General features: G+C 36.7%; 1 protein-coding gene across 4 annotated transcripts; it reads right to left on the reverse strand.

The window, feature by feature from the left end:
* Positions 1 to 2412: 2412 nt before the first annotated feature.
* Positions 2413 to 24408, reverse strand: fgf24 (fibroblast growth factor 24). 4 transcript variants are annotated; one of them, XM_028459534.1, is made up of 5 exons: positions 23985 to 24152; positions 23769 to 23805; positions 14431 to 14599; positions 7185 to 7291; positions 2413 to 4765 (listed from the first exon to the last, which is right to left on the reverse strand). In XM_028459534.1, exons 1-5 carry the CDS (start codon positions 24014 to 24016, stop codon positions 4487 to 4489), a joined length of 624 nt encoding a protein of 207 aa, XP_028315335.1. In that variant the 5' UTR covers positions 24017 to 24152; the 3' UTR covers positions 2413 to 4486. The 4 variants fall into 4 exon arrangements, with proteins under 4 accessions (XP_028315335.1, XP_028315334.1, XP_028315333.1 ...); XM_028459533.1 differs by having other exon boundaries at positions 14422 to 14599; XM_028459532.1 differs by lacking the exon at positions 23769 to 23805 and having other exon boundaries at positions 23985 to 24408.
* Positions 24409 to 24793: the final 385 nt, after the last annotated feature.

Raw genomic sequence — 24793 nt, forward strand, 5'->3', positions numbered from 1 at the left:
CCTGTGTCCATAGATCTGAGAGACCCTAACAGATTTAATTAACTAAAATATTGACCTTATTTAGTCGACTAAAACTAGGCTATAATTGAAAAAGTCCTGATGGACCAAATTTTTACTCAACATTTGCTGTCAAAATAACACAATAGATTTTTGCAACAACAAAAAAAAAAAAAAACCCGCTAATTTTTTCATGTCTAAGGTCATGAAATATCCTTTGATCCTTTGATCCTGCTGTTATCCCTGTTTGTTCCTGTGCAGCTCACTAAAGACAGACAGGATCCTACGAGCTGATCCATTCTAATCACGAGGTCACACATCAAGAGCTATGTTTTCACCCTTAAAAGCCGGCCGAGACGTCCCAAATCCCATGACGAAATGGGGAACTTGTGGATCTGTTGGAGGTAACTACCGGAGTGGGGAGAGCAACTTTGGAGCGAACGATAGCATCGTGAGGAATTTAAACAAAAGTATTTTTTTTTTCTCCCTCAAAGCTGCCATCTTTCAGCCTGACGGATACTGTAAACATCATTCCTGCAGAGAGTATTATAAAACATGCTTCTCCACATTCCTCGGGCACTTTTAAAAGATGGAAAAATGTCTAAAATATTGCGTGTTTACCCGTTTGGAGGATGGAGCATTTACATCAAAGTTGGGTTTAATTGCAGGAGCATGGGAGTGACCCTGGAGCTCATATATTTCACACTAGCACAGGGTGGGATCGTAACAGCACTATTTTACTTGATAAAAATGTAGGGTTTTTTTCATGACAATAACAAATAAGTCAAGATAATAATTTATTTGGAATATTTTTACATTTTTAATAATAATTAAATTTAGTAATTTTTCAACCAGTGACGACAAAATCTTGTCTATTAACTTTCTTATTATCCACTAATACATTTTACCCTTTGGGTCAATTTACCTACAGAAAATTAGTTCAGAAAATTGTTGACCAAGTTTCTGTGTCAGACACTTTGTTTATTTGTTGAACACATAAATAAACACTTGATAATGAAACCTTGACCTGTTCTCTAGCGCCACCATCAGGACAAACTCTTAAAATTAGAATTAATTTATCATGTATAGTTTTCATCCAAATCTTCTCAAATCTACTGAAAACATTAATGACCACAAGAGAATAAACCCTATTTGGTTGTGGTGATGAAATGATATTTTCATTCAAATTTTTCTAGATTTGGTTCCAGAATTGATTGATATTGGTCCTCCACCCCTTTCCTCTCATAAACATGTTTATTTACTTGTTTTGTCTTCTTTTTTTGTAGCATATTTGGGGTTTATCACTCTAAAGTCTTCTGTGAAACTCACTGTGAAAGAGCTGTTCCAAAACCTCATTTACAGTAAACCTTTTCCGAGAGGAGAGAGAGAGCGTGCAGATTGAAATACACACAGAGCACAATGAGGAATGATTTGGATAAAGGGCTATTTTACACAGCTAAAACAGAACAGGGTCAAATATCAACCCCAGAGGAACACCAATGTGTGCAATATGTGTTCAGCACGTTGCAAAAATATTATCACAATAACTTTATGCTTAATCGATTGTAGCCGTCAATTGGGAAATGTCATGAAATATGAAGCAAAAAAAATAACAATGACCAACATTGAATCAGATCAAATTGACCCCAAGGATGATAACACGATATATTCTGACGCCGGTCCTCACTGCGTGGCCTTTGCAGTGATATAAAAAAAAGAAAAGAAAAAGAGATGTTACAACACACCCACCTCAAATCACTGACCTTAAAAGCAGTCCTCATACTTTGGGTTTGTATATAAAAATGCATACCTTGGCAGTATGCAGAGAAAGGAATGTACTCTATGTCCAACCAGTCACTACAAGCACCATCTCTCGCTATGACATCATATCCTGTCCTAAATGTGCACCTAACGAATGTCCCTCTTTACACACGGCGGAATCAATAAAGGCAATGAAATGGGTTTCTTTTTAAAATATAATCCTCATTTTATTAACAGAGGTCAAATAAAACTCATCACATTTTATTTACAAAAAGAGGCAATAAATATCTTAATAATAGTCATAAAATTATTTTTGCTTACATTTGTTTGAAAAAAAAAAAATCATAAATGTGTCATGTTGTTAGTAGCATCTCATACAAAAACCTGTAGCAGAAAATACAGGTAAATACACACTACTGGTGAGAAGAGGCTGGAGTTCGACGTCGGCTGGTGACAGAAGTCTTGTTTTCTGGTCCGAAACATGTACCAGGAAGCATTGTAAGGGTTGAAAATGTATTTATAAAGGGATTAGGAGGAGAGTTCTTCAACTATGTACGACCAAGGGCCGGAACATCCCCAAACAGATACAGCTTGAACCAAATGATAAATATTCTCATCCTAAATTCATATTTGATTTCCCTCTTTTTCTTCTTCTTTTTTTTTTTTTTTTTTTACCATAAACCATACCATATTAATTGGTTCAAATGTTTTAATTCACATTTACCAGGTTTGCACCCAACCTATTGTTATCCTGTGTACCCCCTTTACATTTTAGAAGTACCTTAATAATTTAATGTGTTTCATTTATATATAAGCTTTTTTCTGTTTCTCAAATATTTAAAGTTTAATGAACAAACTCAAAATATTAAGTGTAATTTAAAAAAAAAAAGATGAATTCAAGAGAAAGTAAATACTGTTTCCCTTGTAAAATAGAACTAATGTGTGTCTTCTACTGTCAGAAGTGTGATTAAATGGCCACTACAGCATAAATTAACTCTGATTTAATAAAATAAAAAAGACCAGATAGGTTTCATTTATTCAGACAACTGTTCCTTAGGAAATCCACTTTGATCTCCTGACATGTTTCAATTATCAACTGCATATTATTCAAAAAGAAAATAATCTTGCTGAAATCACTAAGCAAAAACTTCAAAGGAAACATCAAAGCGATCAGCAGACGCCTCTGATGAAGACTGGCAGTTGACATGCAGTCAAAACATGTCGAGAGATCAAAGGGGATTTCCTAAGGAACAGTCATCCCTCTAATAAATTAAACCTTAACATATTATTGAAAAAGAAGAGAAAAATAATCTTGCTGGAATAGTGATGTTAGTTTGTCCAAAAAAACCGTGAAAATCCTAAAAAGGAACCAGTAACCAATTATTTTGAAATCCATCTCATTTGATTAAACGTACCCCCTTATATTTGGCCCTGTAAGCCTGTTTGGGAATCACTGGTGTAGGGCAGGGTTACCCAAGTCTACCCCTGGAAAGAGGCTGCATGTTTGAGATGCTCCACCACAGCTGATTGCAAATGGAAGCTACTTATCAGAGCTGCATGATGACACGTCATTAGATTCAGGTAGAGTACTGGTAGATCTAAAACACACAGGACGGGGGCTTCCGAGGACTGGACATGAACACCGTTGATGTAGTGTTCCTAATGTAATTTCTATCCAAAACTATCTTCTGGTGAGTGAAACAAAAAGTGGAACACACACAGAACTGAGCTTGGTACAAGCTTGGAGTCGTGAACTGAAAAGTCTCGATTAACAATATACGAACAGTCCAGCGAGGTGAAGATATAAGAACAAGGAGGTAGAAGAAGTCAACACCAGGTCCCAGATTGCATCCTTTTACTTGGAACAACCAGGAAGAAGGCGACAAGAAAGCCTGGACCGAACAAGGTTACCATTTTTCCTCAAAAAAAGTGTTGGAAGTTGGAAGACAGAACGAAATTATTATCAATCCCACATCGACAGATTTCTGTTTGCATTGTTTTTTCTAGAGATTAAAAAAACGAGGCTAAAGCCGTGTCAGGTGGCGTGCTAGTCGAAGCATGTCGCTGAATCACAGGCTTCATGGATATGTCAACGAAATCCCACCAAGTCTTCGGAGCGTACGGCGCATTCCTGGAGCCAAGAGTGAAGCTGAGGTTGAGAGATGTGTGGAGGGAGGGGGTGGTATGGGTAGTGTGTGGGGGGGGGGGGGGGAAATGAGAGATACCTGTAAAATATTGCACTCAAAGCTACACAGTTACCCCGGCAGCACAGCGTCACCTGCCACCGCCACTTCTCTCCGCTTCGTCTCCACGGTGTCTAATTCCAGTGGAAGGTATGGGGATCCGCGTTGTCAGGGGCAACACAAACAAAAACCTGACAGGTAATTCCAATAAACCTCTAGTTGGCTGATTTTTATAACATTGCGTCAGCTCCCATTGTCGAACGTGCCTTCAGCTTTCAAGTCAAAGAGAGCTGAGGTCGACCAAGACATGGAATTCTCTCTCTCTCTCTGAGGTCCTTGAGTTTATCCAGTATAAATAACACGATAGACACCGCAGCTGAGAACAATGACATCAGCCAGGAGGAATCCAAGAATTAGGACATATTCAGTCATCCTGAAATACAAAAATAAACCATCTTTGCCCTTTTGCATCTGTCGTTCTTTTACAGAAGACATGATTTCGGAAGCTTGAGATCTTCAGTTACAGTTTGAGAACATCAGCCTTGTCAGTTCCTCTTGTTTTTGGCTTTTAATCGTCGAGCCCTTCGTGTCCGCTTATTCACCGTGGTGAAACGAAACTCCTCCAGTGGGTTCACCCGGCCCTTGGGCGGCCGCTTCATGAAGTGGACTTCCTGTTGCCTCTGCGTGGTCCGCGAGCCTTTCTTCGGCCGCCCTTTCCGGTTGAAGCCCAGGTACCATCCCTTGTACTTGGCCGACACCAGCGCTGTGTAGTTGTTCTCCAGGAATTCCTCGATGAAGACGCACTCTTGCTTCCTCCCATCAGGCTGGAATGGAGACGACATGGAATCAATGATTAACAAAAGAAGCTTGACCTGCTTTTACTACTAAGACTCACGTCATGCATTAGCATGGTCTCACTATGAGGGCTTTGTCTACAAAATTGCAGATTATTGAACGGATGAAGTCGCTGAACTTGTGGTGATAAAATATACTGCAACAGTCGGTTATTTGTGTTTATGATGGATTTACGATCTTTTCTATTCCCAACAATCTGATGAGTAATCTGATGAATAAGCTGATCAAATCAACCTGTTACATTGTTTATCAATGAAGGTGTTTCAAATTAAAAGTGAACTTTATCATTTTCACAGATTTCAATGACATTTACAAGCATTGGGAAAACTCCATGTTCCGTGATTTCTAGACAGCCCAAAAAAATGACATCACCGCCTCCTTTCCTTCAACCCGCCTTCATTCACACACTACGCGGTTTTGCTCTACTTACGCGCAGTGGGCGTGTCAGGAACCTGGACCGGAGAATACACGTAGGAGAGAAGCGCGTAACTGCAGGCGCGCTAAAAAGTGCTGAAGTCCAGACGAGAGAATAAACCCCTTAATGTTCTACATTACTTCTTGCAGATAATCTCTTTAAGATGAGTTTCCACCAGGATTGTTAAGTGTCATCATTTTGTGTTTTAATATGTAAACAGGTGTGGGTACGAAAAACCCATGAGATGTTTGAGAAACTCATGCCCCTCATCTCTTCTTGTTCGGTACAAACTGTTTTGGTGTATTAAAAAAAAAAAAAAAAAAAAAGAAAGAGGCTAGAACGCACACGTCAGCACAGATTGAAACGTAAATTTATTGACTAATGAAAACAATCTTGGAGTGGGTGGGTGTCAAGGGACAATTTCAAACAAATGAGGCCCCTGTAACCAAAGCTCCAAAAGGCGGTTTGTGACAGATGACCATAATGAGAGAAGGAAACCGTGTGTGACTAACAGCAGCCCCACCAAAGTCGGCAGAATGAGTCGTTAAGGCTAAAAAACTCTCTCATGTGCCTCTGCAGAAGACGGAGCGTTTAAATATATTGACTAACCCTCCATTTTCGATGATTTCCGTGCAGTCGTCCCACGTTTGTGACCACCTGGTGTGACTAAGTGATATAATTGCAATGGCATTCCTCCTAAGTGACCATTAGTCTCTCAATGCATTGTGGTGATTGCAGTCTGTAATTGACTGATCGAGTGTCAAAGGAGTAGGGCCATTACGTAATGGAAGAATGGCTGTGAGTTATCAAAGGGGTTTTGTTGGGGTGTACAAAAACAGCAGGAGAAAGCACATCGGAGCTTACATTAGATACAGCCTGAATTAGAAAGTTCATATTCAAAGGTGCCAAAAGTGTTGGGACATCCACCCTCTGTAAGATATTTAATGACATGATTTAGGAGTGATTTAAAGTAGTGATTCTCAACCTTTTCTGCCCACAACCCCCAAAATAAAGGTTCCAGTGACCCCCACTGTACATGAAGGTGGTTGAACACAGACATGAACATTGAAGAACAGACATGTGGAGACAGGACCATCTATAAGGGGGAATAAAGGGGAGAGATTTTTGGGGTCCGTCCATAAAGTCAGTAAAATGATGGTCCATTGTTCTATGAATCTGTGATAACCACATTTATTTATTTATCTGAATAATATCCACTGTTATCCAGGAAGTTTATTATTATGTGTGCCATAGTATATAGTCAACTTAAAGGTGTAAATTGTATTTTAATCAGAAATAAAATGGGTTGAAATCGACCAAAATGGTGGAAAAAGGTGGTGAAATGGGTTTTAAAAACCACTAAATTTGGTTAAAAATTGGAAATTAGAGTGGCCCAAAATGGACAGAAAAAGGGTAAAAAGGGTTCAAAGTGTCAATATTGGTTTAGAAATAATAAAAATTAGTTTAAACTGGCAAAGCATGGGGGTGCAAATCGTAAATGTGGTTAAATTGGTAAAAATAAGCATGAAATATGGTGAAAAGAGGATAACAGTGATAATAATTGGTCAACATATGCAACATTAAGTGGGAAAAGTGATGGAAACGGTTTGTAGGTGCCGAAAAAGTCCGAAAATGTGCAGAAAAGGCATTGAACTATGATGGAGAAGTGGCAGAAATGGGAGTAATGTAGCAAAAATACATTAAAAGGAGCAAAAATGTGGTAAAAAAAAAAAGTGTTGAAAATAAGTTGTTGTAGAAAAATGTAATCGTTAAAAAATATTCTTATTTTCCTAAAGCTTTCTGGCGAACCCCTTCCAGTCTCTCGTGACCCCAAGGTTGAGAACCCCAGCTTTAAAGGACTCTGTAACCATGGTGACTTTATGGACCTCAGTGTGGACACTCAATTTCTCATTTTGAAGAAGTGTGGTGTTCGGTTATGGTTTATTTCCAAATGGAAACCAAAAGATACTCACCCTTCCTACTATTTTCCCCTTGTCGTTCATACAAATGTAATACTCGCTCTCCTTTCCCTTGATGCGAATGTGACTCCCGAAGGTTTCCGTCTCGACAACAAGCAGAGCTGGAAGACAAAAAAAAAGTTCACTCAGTTACGCTTGTGTGCGTCTAAAATGTTCAAATGCATTGTAATAAATATGCTTTTCATACTCAGCGTTCCCAGCTTTCATTTAGGACCAAAACTCTTTATGTACAGTTAAAAGGGTTGAGGTCAATTATATTTGTAATTGCGTAATTGATATACAATTATGGTGTATTTTTAATTGTAGTTGTAATTTTATCAAACCTGTTGCTGTCTGTCGTAATCATATTTAAATTGTAATTGAGTTCAGATAATTGAATAATTGAATTACCATGAAAATTCTATAGAAAATGTCACATGTTATTTAACGCAAAAAGTGGGGAACCATGTTATATTTCTTTGTACAGTTCGACACATATGTAGTTTACAATTATTCAGCACAATCAAAAAACACACACTTCCCTTTTTGAGGCAGTGTGCTGGATCAAAAGGTCCAAAGATGCAATAGTTTACAATTATTAAAATATGTTTCATATTAATCTTTCACACATTTTACCATTAAAAACAAATGTAATCTAAGGGTATACTGACACAAAAACAGCTCAGACGCCCACACCAAAACTATTAAAAACCCATATTTTCATTGATTAGGAAGCATAACAAGGAAACCAATAGATAAGCAATAAATTAGATGATAGATATTTATTTTGTTTTATTTGCAGCTAATTTACAACCTGTTATCATTAGAGATGCTAACAAAAAGCTAACATAAGAGAAAGGTTAACGTTTATTGTGATTAATTGTAAATTACATTTAGAGGGTAAAAAAATAATTGGAACTTAATTTGAAATGGAAAAGATGCTGGTCACTGTAATTGTAATTGAAATGAAATTGAACATGGGTAATTGTAATTGTAACTGAAAACTGTAATTGGCAGTTAGGAGTTTTAGAAACTATGGGTCAGCACTGGTGAAATGCTGTTTGTTCTGGTCATCAGAGTATATAGATTATACAACCTGAAAATGTTGCAAAACAATCATGAAAGAGTTATTCAAAGAATGCACAAAGAAATAAACTTTATGTCTGAATCAAAGCACCAACTGGAGACAAGTATCCCTGCAGCTCTCATCGGTTTTTGTATCCCCCCCCAGGCCCTCCCTCCCGCCCCGCGTCCCAAATGTTAACCCCTGTGAGGTCACCTTTGTCTCTGCTCGCCTCTTCCAACAGCAAAGAGATCTGCCAAACATTTGTGGAGCAGTTATGTGCCCCTCAGGATTAGGTTTCAAGTTCCCTTTAGTCTGTGCTCACTCAATCAAAAAGTTAAGATGATCCATTTGTTTAACACACAGGGCCATTCAGTAGCGCTCAAGGGAGCAGAGGAAGAATAGACGGGGGGAATGGGAAGGCCTCTGGGGCAGAAGTAAAAAAAAACACACACACACACACACACACACACACACACACTCAAAACCAGCCTTGGGAGAAAAGTGGGGAGTAGGTGTTCACTGTTCTGTCTCACAGGTGAAAGAAGTGGGAGAAACGCCCACTCTTGTTCTGAGAGATTTCTGTTACCCCTTCTTTGTTGGGGTCTTAAAAGCACCACTTCAGAAACAGCCTCATTATTGTCGGGACATTTTTGGAGTCCTAGTGTTGGGAACACACAAATATACAAGATTTACCTGCTTTTAAAGTAAAACTAAGGCGTCCTCAGGGTGGACTGGGACAAAAACTCAGCCCTGGCATTTTGTGTCCAGACCAGTTCATTATATTATCACTATTTTATCACTATTTTATCACTATTTTATCACTATATTATCATTATTTTATCACTATTTCATCACTATTTTATCACTATATCATCATTATTTTATCACTATTTTATCACTGTATTATCACTACATTATCACAATATCATCACTATATTATCACTATGTCATCACGATATCATCACTATATCATCACTATATAATCACTATATAATCATTATTTCATCACTATTTTATCACTATTTTATCACTATATTATCACTATATCATCACTATATTATCATTATTTGATCACTATTTTATCACTATTTTATCATTATTTTATCACAATATCATCACTATATCATCACTATTTTATCACTATATCATCACTATATTATCACTATTTTAGCACTACATCATCACTATTTTATCACTATATTATCACTATTTTATCACTATTTTATTACTATTTTATCACTATATCATCATTATTTTATCACTATTTTATCACTATATTATCACTATATTATCATTATTTTATCACTACATTATCACTATATCATCACTATATTATCACTATTTATCACTATATCATCAGTGACCCTATGGTAGAGGCTGTTATGCTCAACATGTGGCGTTTTATGTCTTAATTTTAATTATTTTACCCCAGAAAACCTTAAAAGGGTGAAACCTTTGAGCCCCTTTTTATTTCCTTTGGTCATTTTGCAACTTACTTTGTCCCTTTTTAAAAAGTTCTGACACTTTTTTCAGACTTTAGCTTCCTTCTGCCAATATATTTTTTTCCGCATTTTTTGTCCATTTTTGCCAGTTCTTTTGTCCTTTCTTCATTTTTTTTATTTTTTTTGGCCACTTTTAATCCAAACAAGTTCACTTTCGCCCAATAAATACCACTTGTTTCCTTTTTTCCCTACATTGCCGCTTTTTGTCCCACATTTTTTCCCTTTTTTACTATTGTTTTGCACATTTTGCCCATTAAAGCTAACCTTTGCCATTACATACCACCTGGTTCCTCTTTCTTTGCCTATTTTTTGGCCACTCTTGACTGCTTTTGGCCCATTTTAGTTGCTCTATATACACTCTTTTCTTGCCACTTTTGGACCATTTTTGACCGGCTCACTTCGGTCGACGGATGGCCAGTCCAACCCTGCTCAAACTCCTCCTTTATCTGCGACCCCATTAGAAACCCAACCTGGAGTCTCCGTTGGTAAACCACTGATGGTCTGATCTTTTAAAGAACGAAGAGTCGGGCAGACATCTGAAGGCCTTGGCAAACTCACTCACATCCTTGCATCATATTTCCAGTGAAATCCAAATCTTGCTGTCATCAAAACCACTAAATAGCAGCATTTACTTAACAAAGGAGGGAATGTGGTGCTTTTTATTTACAGTGTAAGCACTTGAAAACCATAATCCACATAATCTACATTACTGGAGATCTTAATGTATGAACAGGGTGCCGATAATCTTTTGACAGGGTTTTAAAGTCTAAAGTCTAAAACTGTAAAAGGATTTTGGATTGGACTGGGAGGTACTGTAGATAAATATAGATCTATAAGTACATGTACTGGAAGATTACATACATGTTTTATGATCAGACATGTCAACTCGATTTGTTTAAGTGCAAGAGTTCTCCTTAAAGACACAGTACAGTGATGACTGGATATTCACAAAATTACAGTTTTTGGACATAAATCTACGGAAATACATTTTGTATTTTATTGCGAGGTGTGGGGTTGTTGGGTAAGGGAAAGGTTGGGGTCAACTACATTTTCAAATTACAATTACATCTTTAATTATCCATGTTCAGTTACAACTTAGTTACGATTATGGTGAGCAGCATTTTTACAATTATAATTAAAATTGTTATTTTTCCCCCTCAAATTCAATGACAATTACATTCTCAATTAATCACACTTACTGAGCCTTTAATAAATGAATCCATTAAAACGCGACCTTCCTCTTGTGTTAGCTTTCTGTTAGCATCTCTTATGACTACAGGTCTGTTTTGACCCATGTCTTAAATCACTTGTAACATACACAAAAAAATATCACCAAATTTATTTTCATTGTCTTGGTACTGCCTCTGATGGAGGATCCATCACGGCATAAATAAATAAATAAATGAATGAATGAATGAATAAATAAATGTTCTGATTCTGATTCTAAATGAAACAGTCACTTTTACTAAAAATGAAACCTATCAATTAATCTTTTGACCTCAATCTGAGGGGGCGCTAGCGCACCAATCTGTTCATTTATAACCTCTAATAATCAGTAGAAGAAGAACCTCCTCCAGCCCACAGACGCTCCACACTGACCCGGCCAGATACATTTATTATCAGCATCTTCAGACAACCTACGTGTGTGGAAACAATTAAAGTTCTTCTAAAGAACAAAATGAGCTACAAACACTGAAACACTGTGTGCTACTGACTGGTAGCACTAAATGTGCTTTTTATTGTGGATCTTTGATGAAGTGAGCAGCTGTGTTTGGTGCTTTGCATTTTCAAAATATTTTTCTTCATTGTATTTTTTTCATATATTAATATATTTTAATGAAACTCAGTTTTTAAGTGTTACTGTTTCAATATTATATATAAAAGTGGAACAAACTGCAGCAGAGCTGAAGTCAGCTCATTAAAACAATTTGAAGGCGTTTCTTTTTCTCTACTGCGTATGACTGAGAGAAAGATTATTTAATGTTTTTACTGTTGATTTTAAATGTTTTTACAGCTGATTTAATGTTCTTATTTATCTTAAAACTGTTGAATGTTTTCTGTTGCCCTTTTTAATCATGTAAAGCACATTAAATTGCCTTGTGCATGAAACGCGCTATACAAATACAGTTGCCTTGCTTTAATATCATACAAATATTGAATAGTTATTGAATAATTGTAATAGGGTTACAAGTAGTGTGCACCCCTGCCCTAAGACACCAACACAAAGACTAAATGAAAGCCTCATTTTATCTCTCTTTGAGCGACAGTGTGTTTTTGTGCATCAGTGCTTTTTGAATGATTTGGTTCACGGTCATTTATCAAACTAAGCCAGACACCATCCGTCCAAAAGCTGAACACTGCGGCTTCAATTCCCGTTTGTTATCAGGTTAAAAGCTTTGGCAGTCACCCTCAGTCAGAGGAGAGTGGGCCTCGCCTGCAATGGAGTATCCTGGAAAAAAAGATTGATCCTGTCTCCTTAAACTAATGAATATGCTACGCTAATGCATAAGAAGAATGGTCAAACCCTCTCATTTAGCTGCCATCTATTTTTGGGAGGTAGTTCCTGGCCTTTTTTGCAGTGACTGGAAGTGAATTAAAGGTTCTTGCATTAGTGGTGAGTGCAAAGGAGTTCACAGGTGCCAGGTACTGCAGCTGGATGGGAAGGAGGGGCAAGGGGTGGGGGTGGGGGGTTAGCGTTGGGTAAGAAAATTGGATCTGCTTCCACTCAAGCTCTAACAAGCAGCGAGGAACCTTCGCCTCGGCGCATCTGGGACTCTCAGACCGGCAATTTCAGAGGCGTGAGTCAGCTGTTATGAGCAAAATATCTGCAGGGTAGCGCAGCACAGGGCGATCTGCAGTGTGTTAGCGGCACAACATCAAAGAACGATTTACTGACCGTCACTTTACCTATTTGTCATGTTTGTTTTGATCTTCAATTGTAAAAAAAAAAAAAAAAAACAAAACGTCCAGACAGAAGGTTTTCAATGTGGCAAATTACCTTCAGACCAAGTGGGTAAAGCATAAAGCATGTGTATTTTCTTATTATGTTTTTTGATTTTTCCTCCTTGGATGGCTTCTAGCTTACTTTATTTTATTTCTAACCTATTACACTTGCAAATAAAATATATTACAAATTCTTACTAATCTTGTCATCATCGTACTACAGTAAAGATGGGTGTGGGCACAAGGTCAGTTAGCAACTAGGAAACCACCAAAGACTGCAGTTCTTCTGAAAACTTAAAGGTTTGTGATACTCTTTTAAAAAAATGCGAGCTTTAATAGGTTTATAACAGTAAACAGTGTACAGCCAATATGCAAGTTGGTGTTGAGCATTGAAGTCCGTGTTGAAATCCAAAGTATTAAGACTTGCAAAAACAATGTATTTATTTGTATTTTATCTATTGATCACACAGGAAGCTGTGCCCATATTCAGGAAGTCGTGGCCCAACAAATAAGGCGGCAGAAAATTGCAGAATGAACCCTTGTTGGGTTTTGTCAAATGCATATAAGGCTCAGACTGAAGACATTTAAATGGTTGAAAAGTAGCGACAATGTATATTTATGTTATTATTGTTAATTATAAGTAACTGAGGCTTTAACTGTAGTGAATCTAACTACATGTTGCCCAAAGAGTCTACATGGGTGGCATACTGTACTGCACTTAATTTTTACACGACTTTTTAATTTTCTTCCTTACTTTTTTTAACAAATATCTGTACTTTCTACTCCTTACATTTTAAAAATGAGCTCTTTACTTTTAAGATCCTTGAAGATGACGTCACGACACAAAAAGACAAACCGGTGCGTTCTTTGCATTTATTTTGGTAGTTTGAGCTTTTTTCTCCAAGGCAGGTCCATTAGTTTTATGGTTAACATTTTCAAATTTTAAATAATGTTAAACTCAAAGCTGCTTTGGGTTTAATTGAGCATTCGCATTTTTTTTTTTTCCTTATTATGGGTGATAAATTCACCAGGTGTTTAAAGGTAACAGATTGAACTTCTTTCCATGTACCAGTATTCTACACAAAATAAAAGATCTGGAATTTGTTGGTTTAAAAACCCTGTCTTTTTATTGAAGGGTCAGTTGTTTTACTTTTTACTTTTTTACTTAAGTACATTTAGTAGCACGTCCTTTTTTACTTTTACTCAAATAAGGGAGCAACTTCAATACTTTTACTTTTACCAGAGTAATTTTTTATTCAAGTATCTATACTTTTACTTGAGTACTGAAGACTAGTATTTTTGCCACCTCTGGGTGTACCTCACTTTATGTTTAATATCAGCTGGACATACAGTATGCCTCATAAAACCAGTTTGTATTGAAGATGGATCAACAGACATTAATTAATATTGTTTTGAACTTTAGATCTGGTGAATTGGACATCAAGTGTTAAATCTTTGAGGTGAATTCTCGAGATATATAGGAGGTAATTGGGGGCTCCACATTATGTGACACTATAGATAAACAATGACTCATCACATAGCAAATCATTGTTGAAAATATCCACCCAAAAGGTTCACAATTTTCCAAACTGTCCATCAATACCTGCCAAAAGCACTTTCTTGAAACAATCTAAGTACTTTGAAGAATGAGCATCAAGACTTTGAAGAAGCACCACACAATCCTCCGCTAATAAAAGACTATTCTAAATGTTGGGTGAGATGCACAGGAGTTCTCCCGTACCATACTTGCCCCCATCATCTCCATTGGCGTTGACTTTCTTTCCCAGGATCTGGACGTGTTTCCCGGTTGTCCTGCTGTAGAGCTGGTAGATGCGAACTTGCTTCCGGCTCAGGTCATCGGGGTTCCTTGTGTGGTTCTCGATGTAAAACTTGAAATCTGGGGAGCTCTGCTGGGATTCCTGCACAAACGAGATAGGATGGTGAAAGAGAGAAAGGACGGAGACGGTGAAACAGACAGAGAAAGCCATGCACAGGTGTTGAAAGTAATGCACCACTGCTTTTAGTGCAATGGTGGAACAATCTGGCTTCAGGGTCTTAAAAGTGGAAGATGAACCTGGAAGTTGCAGCTGAGGTATTCTAGTTTATTCTAGTGTAATTTCCTTGCTTTTAACTGATGTATTTTATATGCACTGCCTTTACAAGCTGCAAACTATGTTATAAGATCTGTTAATGAAGTCAGTGTTTGAGTAAAAAACCCACAAAACAAGTGCAAAAGCCTCTAAAGTGATCTGGTTGTGCTGCGTATTTAGGACACGGTCTATACTTGCCCTGGAGGCCACATTGAGAAACCTGTACACCATTTCCTCAAGCCACTAGCAATTATACACCTGAAGCATCCAGACCTGTTACACTATCATCAAACAAATATCTGCCTGCGGGCCAAACCGGCTCCAAAAATGAAGAAACGTAGAATAGCAGAACGACGGCTAGCTGGAGCGACACCAGAAAACTCCGACTTTGTCCTGTGAGGTGAAGTTTAATCAAACAGCACTGAACTCTCCTTCGAGGGGTCACATAAGAAAAAAAACCTCTGGGCATCTTAGAAACCCAACTGTGACCCGACATGTGGAGGAGTGAGAGCAAAGGTATACTTTGAGAAGTCCTGGAATCTCCGCTCACGCTAAGATCCCATTTCCCAGCTGTATGCAGTGGTAATTGCACAGTAATGGCTTTTTATGTGGCTGTTCTCAGCTGGCTAATTATATACACATTACATACCCCAAGTTCCTTGTTATTCCAACTTCGGCAAATTAACAGCATGTAGTGAACATGACGGGGATATTGTGCCCTCCAAAGGAAACAAATCTTTTAAATCACAGGGGGAAATTAACAACCTTTAGAAGTCTGACCACAGTTCTGCTGGGGCGTCTACAAACTCCGGTTGTTCCCAAATGTTTGCTGTAAATACGAGGAGCATTAGCCGGGCATCAACCTGTTGCTGTAGTTTGCTCTCAGACAACTAAAGAGGTATGTGGCACTGCAGGGGAGCAGAAGCTGGCTTTCTAGCAAATGGCCGTGTAATGAGTAGAAATGTGGACTTTTGAGAAGCCAACAGTAAACTGGGAGGTGGCTTTTGGGAAAACCCACACATCAAAGCTAGTTTGGTATGAGGCTGTGCAATGGATGTATGAACAACTTTCAAAGGTATTTTAACAGGTCTTTGTACAGTGACAACATTCTTCTCTTCAAAGAGAACTAATCAACCAAATGCTTTTTATTTGACAAGTTGGATATTGTTTGAAAGTTGTGCTGGGCAATTTCTTAATTCTATATGGGTTCAAACAATCCATCTTATCTTTCTATAGTAGATTTTCGGTTGTTACTACATTGTTGTTTCTGTAGTTCCATCTCAGTGTCATCTGTAATCCCGGTGGAGGAAATGGGTCTCGTCAACTCTCCTTTTCAATTGTTTAATCCAATAAAGGCAGAGCATAGGCCTCATAGATCAATAAATCAAAGATCATTTGGTTGAAAAAAAGATGTATATGGTGGAAATTGGCGATTGAAACTTTGTTTTCATCTCCACTGTAAACGCTTGGTTTATTGACATTGTCGGAAAACTTTTGTGCATTGCATTATGGGATGCGGAGTGCTGGACCCAAATCCAGAGAAGTGTTTTTCCTTCATTCTTACACTGATTTCTTGTGTTTCTTCACCAGACAAGAAGGACAGTGAGTCGCTTGACACCATTTTTGTTGTGTGTGCTCCCGTGTGTATTCACTGTATTATCAGAATGGAGTTAAAACACTTCTCTGCATCCTCAGCCTCCCACAATGCAATGGACAAAACCTTTTCGACAATGTCAATAAAGAGTTTTTACAGTGGAGATCAAAATAAACTATCGAGCGGTTTTTTTAAGCAACTGATCTTGGATTTATTGATCTATGAAGCCATACACCAGGGGTGTAAAACAAATACGAACCAGTTTGATCACAAGTAGGCCACAGGTTTTCATCAGAAAAATGAATAATTTCAACATTAATGTGCCCAAGTCATACCTGTCAAGTTTTGGATTTCAAAATAAGGGAAATTTTCTGGCGCCGTCCGGCCCACTCAACCAAGCTCCAGTATCTGTTATATTTTAAGATAGATGTACAAGAAATCTAAAATACCCACTTATCAACCACTTACTAAATACAATTATGTGATTATAATCTGGTAGGTCGACCTTTATAAACAATGAAATGCTGTGAACATTCCTACTAGGGCTGGTGATATGGACCAAAACTCATATCTCAATATATTTTCTCAAAATAATGATATACGATATAAATTTAGATTATTTTATCAAATAAAGTCTGACCAAAAAGACAATTCTGGGTTAAATTTGCTGATGTAAAATTACTAAGCTTTACATGTTGTTCTGAGAAGTAAAAGCAGCGACTACTAAAACTAGTATTTTGTTTCATATGATGTATGAAATATTATAGTTTTCTAAATCGCCAAAATAGAAAACTCGATACATCTTGAATCTCGATATATTGTCCAGCCCTAATCCCTAAATTATAAAACAGCCTAAATAAAAACATAAATGTGTATATGAAGCACATGTGTTTATTTAATATACTTACAGTTTATAAACAAGTCAACACGTTACATATTTATAGTTAATTTCACATTGTTTTTCTTTAAGTTAGACATTAACATTTTATTTTCATTATATATTTTCTGATAATTTCTCATACTCACTCATGTGGTCTCTGGTATTCACTAATGACTTATTAGACACATTTATTTCAGACTTTACATTATTTAACACTTTATAAAACAGTGTATATTTGTGGAGCTTGTGATTGGCTGATTTTTCATGGTGACTTACGTCGTTCCTTCCGCTGTGGTAGACGTTAAAATATCAGTTATTAATCTAACAGAACGTGTAACTGTGTCACATCCTGATGGTCTTTATGAAGATAAACTCTGTGTCACATTTTACAACATATTTACACCAGTTCTTTGTTTTTTTTGCCAGAACGTCTTCATTCATCATCTCTGTTCTGAGTTGTTTCTGGGTTTGTTGCTGATGTCAGCACTAATCTAATCTAATCTAATCTAATCTAATCTAATCTCATGAGAACTGTCACTCAGGCCATTTCAGGTGGAAGTTCTCACGACTCTAGTGACACCGTACAGTTTAGTAAGACATCTTTTAATTATTATTACATTAAAATATGGGATATTTACGGGAAAGTACTAATACGGGAAAATGGCTGGAAAGAGGGGTGAAATACGGGAGTTTCTCGGCCAAAAACGGGATATTTGACAGGTATGGCCCAAGTTTGTACTTCCAGTTATAAATTAGACATAAAGTATGGAAGGCATTGACAATATCTAAGCAATAAGTGACAGATACTTAAATGTCCTGTGATATATTTATTTTTTGACCAATTTGTATTTAATTTGGGGAGATTTTGTGGAATAATTTGCGAAAAATTGCAGAATGTTGGAAAAATTTAGAGTTATTTCAATGACAATTTACAACTGAATTATTTGATAACTTACACAATGATTCATGCTTTCTCTGTCATTTTCACTTTCTCCTGAGGGCCGAATCAGATGCTCTGAAGGACCAGATTTGGCCCCCGGGCCTTGAGTTTGATACATGTGCCATACACTTTGTCAAATAATCTCAACTCCAGAAGTTTTAAAGCTGCTGATACAGCTTCATGAAACCCAGCCTAAAGTGAGGCTTGTTTTTACCAGAAATGTTAAGAAAAAGAGGGCGTGTGACTGTGATGTCATGTCTACAGGGACACAGCACTCGCCTTTTTTAATAGGCAAAAATGTGAACTTTTAGAAAAGGTTCTGTGTGCACTTTAAGAAGGGAATTGATTTCTTTGTAACATGTTTACTAGAATGATTGTAGCTGTTCAGCAGCTCTTATGTAAGACGCTTGTTTGGAGCTATTTACTAAACTCAAGGGTGGGAATTCTTAACTTTATAGAAGGCAAGTACTTTTTGGGTTTTTCCTACTGATACAACTAACTTTTATTCTTCAAGTCACATGTGTCAAACTCAAGGCCCGGGGGCCAAATCCAGCCCTTTAGAGCATCCATATTTGGCCCGCAGAAGAATGATCACAAAAACATGAATTATTGTGTAAATTACCAAATATTGTACAGTTGTAGATATCTCAAATTCACCAATTTAATGAATCTCTACAATATTTCTAGTGGCTTGCAGTTTACTTGTGTTTATATCACATGAATGCAGTCATTTTTAATTGCAAATTGTGGAAAGAACTCTCAATTTTTCCACAAATTTTGCAATGTCTCACAAACAATTGCACAGAATTCTTCTAAACTACACAAAAAATGGTTACAAAATGAAGAATATTTGAAATGAAGATCCTACAGGGACTGATATTAAAAACTATTCCACAATTGATGTTAAAATTATTATTTTTCCCACCTTAAATCTGCGGCCCACTTGAGGTCCAACTGGTCCATATTTGGCCCCTGAACTAAAAAAGAGTTTGACAATCCTTGGTTTAAGTTATTAAATGTAAAGAATTGTTGTTAAAATCAGTAAAATAAATATTTTCCTTTTACTTTATTTCATTTTAATTCAGATGATGGTTTATAATAAAGGAACGTTTGTGTATAAAATAACCTTTTTCTTCCTCTTTTTTATTTATAACATTGTCCAGTCTGAAATTTGATCAATTAGAGCTCTTCATTGTTAGTAATAAAGTTTTTGAAACTCAGATTCTTATTTGTGTGCAATAAGCATCAACAACCTCAAGTTGTTTTTCTTTCTACGTGTTTCCGTCCTGTGCCAAATCCAAGTGGCTGATAAACAGTCCTTTAAATTGTTGCCAATTTATTAAAAACCAAGTTGGGTTCCCAAAGCCAAAACCATCAAACAGAAAGATGCACAAAGTGTCTAAAACACAAACAACAGCATCATCTGCTGACAAAGAAATAACCCAAAACAAAGGGAAACTCGACTGGGCCGCTGAGGGATTTATCCCATGAGATCTGCCATCCACAAACAAACATGAAGGCGTTTTTTCTGGGCATGTGGAGAAAAAGGCAAGCCTAAGCACATGGCTGAGGTGAACGCTCGCGACAGCAAGTCTTTATCACGCCGTCTAGCCTCTTCAAAGACACAGCATGAAAACGGATATGGTTGAAACATCAAAAGTCTGGCACGAGGAAGAAGCCGAGTTTGTCGCATCCATCTTAGATACGCCTCGTCCGTGCATGGCACCAAAGGATGGACGGTTAGATTAAATCTATTAATTGTTCTTTGGGTGTTTTTAAGGAGAACCCAACGACCACGCCAAAATGAGACGAGTAGACATTGGATTCATAAGAGCATGTGTGAAGCTGTATACTTGGCCAACAACATGTCAAAGCAATCTAACGAGGAGATAAGGAGATGTTCCTGCTACTTAGATTTGATGACAGGGATGAAACCACTTAGAGAGCCACAAAGCGCTTCCTTTGATAACGCTCTTCATCTCTAATCACAGTCAACACGCAAGATCACAGGTCAAAACAAGAAATATTAGTCACCGTCCACTCCTTAGGGTCACATTAAAGCTCATTTATTGCACATCTGTTTAGAGTTTTAGCCACGTTTGATTGGTTTATCATTCATCTAGATCTGGGATCGCCTAATAATTTAACAACATAACAGCTTTTCTTGTTATCTCTTTATTATAATAGCAGTCTGAGCCACTACTGACCAATCATCACTACTTACTTCTCCTTTCTTTGACCTTTTCTGAGCCCAAAATGTTGTTCTAGTTAATTTTACTTATGTTGCTCCAGTTTAAAATACATCTACTTTGATTAAAAAAAAGGGGATTTAGACACATAATTTAATTGGGGTGTACATTGCCATAGATCTTGACGATACGATTCACGATTTACATGTCACAATTCGATATATCCCAATACTAAACAATACAAATGACATCGCGATATATCACAATATCAATAATTACAAATTTGAGCTTTACAAGTACAAAATAGTATAAAATATACAATTTGCAAAAACAAGTATAGGATAAATAATTATAATTCACATACCAATATAAAAAACAAGTGGTATGTTTATACGTTTTTTATTAAAAAAACATTTGGATAATTTTTTTAGATCAATACAATAATCGCGTGGAGAAATATCGCAATTTCATTACCAAATCGATTTTTTTTCTTACACCTTTACATTATGATAAATAATTAATTCAAGTAAGTTCGTTTTGTCTTTTTTATTATAATATGTGTTAAGGTTTTGTTTATTCAAACAAGGTTTTTCTGGATTTTTGTTTATCTCCTGACATGTTTCAACTGACAAAGCAATCACCTCTGAGGAAAACTGGCAGTTGACAGTTGAAAGAAACTTGGCTGAATAAACAAAACCTTTACATATGTTTTTTTTTTTTTTTTTTTTTTTTAAAAAAAGAAGACAAAATTACCTTGATGAAACTAATTCTTTATTATAATCAGAGTGTGAAAAAATATCGATCATGTGATCGATCACAATATTTCACTGCACGATTATCGTATCGATCTAAAAAAAATTGTCCAAATCAATCTTTTTAATCCTGTTTTTTTGATGAAATATGTATAAACATACTGCTTGTTTTTGATATTGGTACTTCAATTACAGTTAGTTATCATTTACTTGTTCTCGCAAGTTTAAAAAAAAAATGAAATAAATTGTATATTTTATTCTATTTTGTACTTGTAAAGGTCAAATTTGTAATTATTGATATTGTAATATATCGTGATGTCTTTCGTAGTATCGGTATATACCGCATTGTGACATCCAAATCGTGAATCATATCATATCGTCAGATTCATGGCAATGTACACCCCTATTATAATATGTGCCTAAATCCACTTGTGTATCAAAGTAGATGCATTTTAAAGTGGTGCAACATAAGTAAGATGAAAAATTGAAAAAGTAAGCAGTGATGATTGGTCAGTAGTGGTTCAGAATGCTGGAAATGTTATTGATGCATTTAAATACACAATGAATAGGAGTTTGTGGCATGACTGGATGAGGAGGGTTTGGGGGGGAGTGGGGGGTTACCTTCATAATCCTTGGTTGGAGGTCATAATCTTTTGGGACACAGGGTAAAATAATACTGAATACTGTTTTGCCACTTATTGGACTACCTATAGATAAATGAGATATGTGCAATAGAATGAGTCAAAAAAAATTAAAAAAAAAAACAGGAAGCTGAAAATGTATTATTTTATTATTTGTTACTGTAATGTAGAAAAAGGGGTGGGGCAAATAGGTTTATACTTCCACCCACTACATTTCAAACACAAAAAGTATGTGTATGCTGCAGTGATAATATAAAATTGTTTTGTTTTTTATTTATTTATTTTTTTCTGGAAGAAAGCCAACTGCATCAAGTATTTTGTTTACTGTAATATTGTTTTTTTTTTTTTTTGTTTTTTTTTTGGAGTTACATATCAGGGTTCTCTGAAACCTTGCTACAAAAACGTATGTGTAAGTTGTTGATTGGAATTTTTAAACATTATCACATTGGTGGGTTAAAAAAAACACAGAGATGGGGTGAAATGTATTTAGATTGTTTAAAATGTAAACATTTGTAATGGAATCTGTTCATTATAAAACCTCCAAACCAAATATATATATATGTATTTTTACAAGATATATTTATATTTATATCTTTAGTTTTTCACATGCACACAAAGAAGACAAATGCACATTATTATTTGTAAGACCAACACGCTCTAATAATTGTGAAACTTGTTTAAATTCGCGTAAAAATGCAACAAAATAATACATATTCAATAGGTTTACGTGCGATTTGACTCCAATTCTGGCTCAGTTCTATGTCGTTTTTAATAATAAAGGCTATGGAATATTTAATAAAGATAAAAGGAACAATTTTAAACACAACAGCGCGATGAAAAAAAAAACGTCGCGCTGTAAAAGTGAGAGGATGGCTTTACGATGGAAGGAGCGCACAGTCAATTAGCCGAGCGGTGCCTGCAAATCATTACTGTTCAAAGTGAGACGCGTCTCATAAAAAGCGTGAGCGCCAAACGAGCCATCTGTTCAAAGAGAAACACGTCTAACCCCGAGGACTGAATCATTACTACACTATTCTGTAGTAAAACAGTCAAACTGCTACTTGGGAATCAGTCAGTCCACTAAAAAAAAAGGAGGGCAGGATAAAAAGTATAGCCGCATGCTTTGGGTCACTTTATTAATAACTTTAAAAATAATAATAATAATACAAATATTAAAACATTTCATTTGGGCATGCTTTTAATAGCACGTGCCAGTGTTGCAATATTTTTTTTTATTATTGGATTTTCTTTTTGCATAATTTCATTTTTTTTTTTTTTTTCCATTCAGCTTATTGATTATAAAACATTGCAACACAAATAAATGATTACATGACGTGTCAAAGTCGTGGCCCGGGGGCCAATTCTGGCCCTTTGGAGCATCCAATTCGGCCCGCATAGAGAAGGTAAAAATGACAGATATGATGACATGAATTATTGTGTAAATGAAACTCAACACTCCTAATGCCTTTATTGCATGATTGCAGTCATTTTTAGTGTTAAATGACTCATTACAAAATCCTTAAATTCTCCTCAAATTATGACAATATTTCCCTTAATTAAATATAAATTGGTCACAAAATCTAGGAAACTTAAAGTGAAGATCCCGTTGGGACTGATATCTGTCACTTATTGCTGGGATATTGTCAGTTTCTTACATATCTAGTATTGTATGTAAGTGCAAAATAGGGCACAATGATGTTGAAATTACTCGTTTTCTCGCATTAAATCTGTGACCCACTTGAGATCAAACTGCTCTGTATTTGGCCCCTGAACTAAAATGTGTTTGACGACCCTGGTTTAGATGATGTTATATGATATTTGTTAACAATAGTGCTGCATCTGTTTTACTAATCTTCATTTATGTATTATTTTAATATTTCTACACTGTTTACCAATTCCACCTCCTGCTATAATAACCAATGACATCATTCCTATCATTTCATTTCATTCATGCACATGCACAAATGACAGAAAAAACGCAACAGAGAGGGAGTAAACCTACCTGTAGCTGGAAATAGAGCACCAGTAAATGTAAACACCTAAAAGTGGAGAGAAGAGAGAGACAGATTGGAATAGGAGGAGGGGGGTGAATCACACATGAGGTAATTACATGAAAAATAACCCGCATGCGTAAAAATAACGATTCTGGCGACTTCTATTGGTAAGAATGTGTGACATGTATTTGTGTGTGTGTGTGGGAAATCAGAGTAAAACTTACAGGTATATGAACCTCGAAGGCACCAGAGACATGTTGACTTGCAGCGCTGAGATACACCTGCTTCCACAGAATTAAGAGCCCCGGGAAACGGGGGGTTGGCGAGTTCGCCTGATCCTTGTGCGTCTTTTTACGCACGCAGCTCCAGGAGTAAGTAGCAGGAGCAGGAGAGTGAAGAATCCCAGTAGGAGGACGGATGACGGGGTAGAAGCAGCAGCAGCAGCAGAAGCAGGGATACGGAGTGCAACATTGGCTGCTTCCTTGTTGGATGTGAGGATATCCCAAAAGTTTTGAGTTCTCACGGCTTCCCAAAATTACGCAGCGTCCCAAAATCCATCGCATGCATGAAATCTTCCAATTCTTTGCACACCTGCGTCTGTGACAATCAAATATCACACACTGACCAACTCCGTCCGTACCTGCACAGCATGTCTACACCTTGCGTTGGTCATTATTCTACCGAAAAGCGCAAAAGTTGAGAAACAGTTTCTTCCATGATATTTTTTTTTTCTTTCTTTAAACCGTGCGCAAAAAAAAAAAAAAAAAAATCAAACCGTTGTAAAAAAAAAAAAAAAAAAAAAAAAAAGAGAAAAAAAACCGTATCCAATGAAAAAAAGGTGAAAACGTTGCGGTCCCTGGAGAGGTTCTGTGGTGGCGCAGCAGCAGCAGCAGCAGCAGTGCCTGTCAGTGGTGTTTGAGCGTCTGTGGTTTGGAGATTTGGGCACAGAGAGTCTTTTTTGTTGCTGGTGGGTGGAAACATGTCAGCGGTTTGCACCTGATAGGGTAATCTCGGAGAGACCATCAGCTCTGAG

This window comes from Gouania willdenowi, chromosome 10 (assembly GCF_900634775.1).
Source record: "Gouania willdenowi chromosome 10, fGouWil2.1, whole genome shotgun sequence".
In the NCBI taxonomy this organism is placed as follows: domain Eukaryota; kingdom Metazoa; phylum Chordata; class Actinopteri; order Blenniiformes; family Gobiesocidae; genus Gouania; species Gouania willdenowi.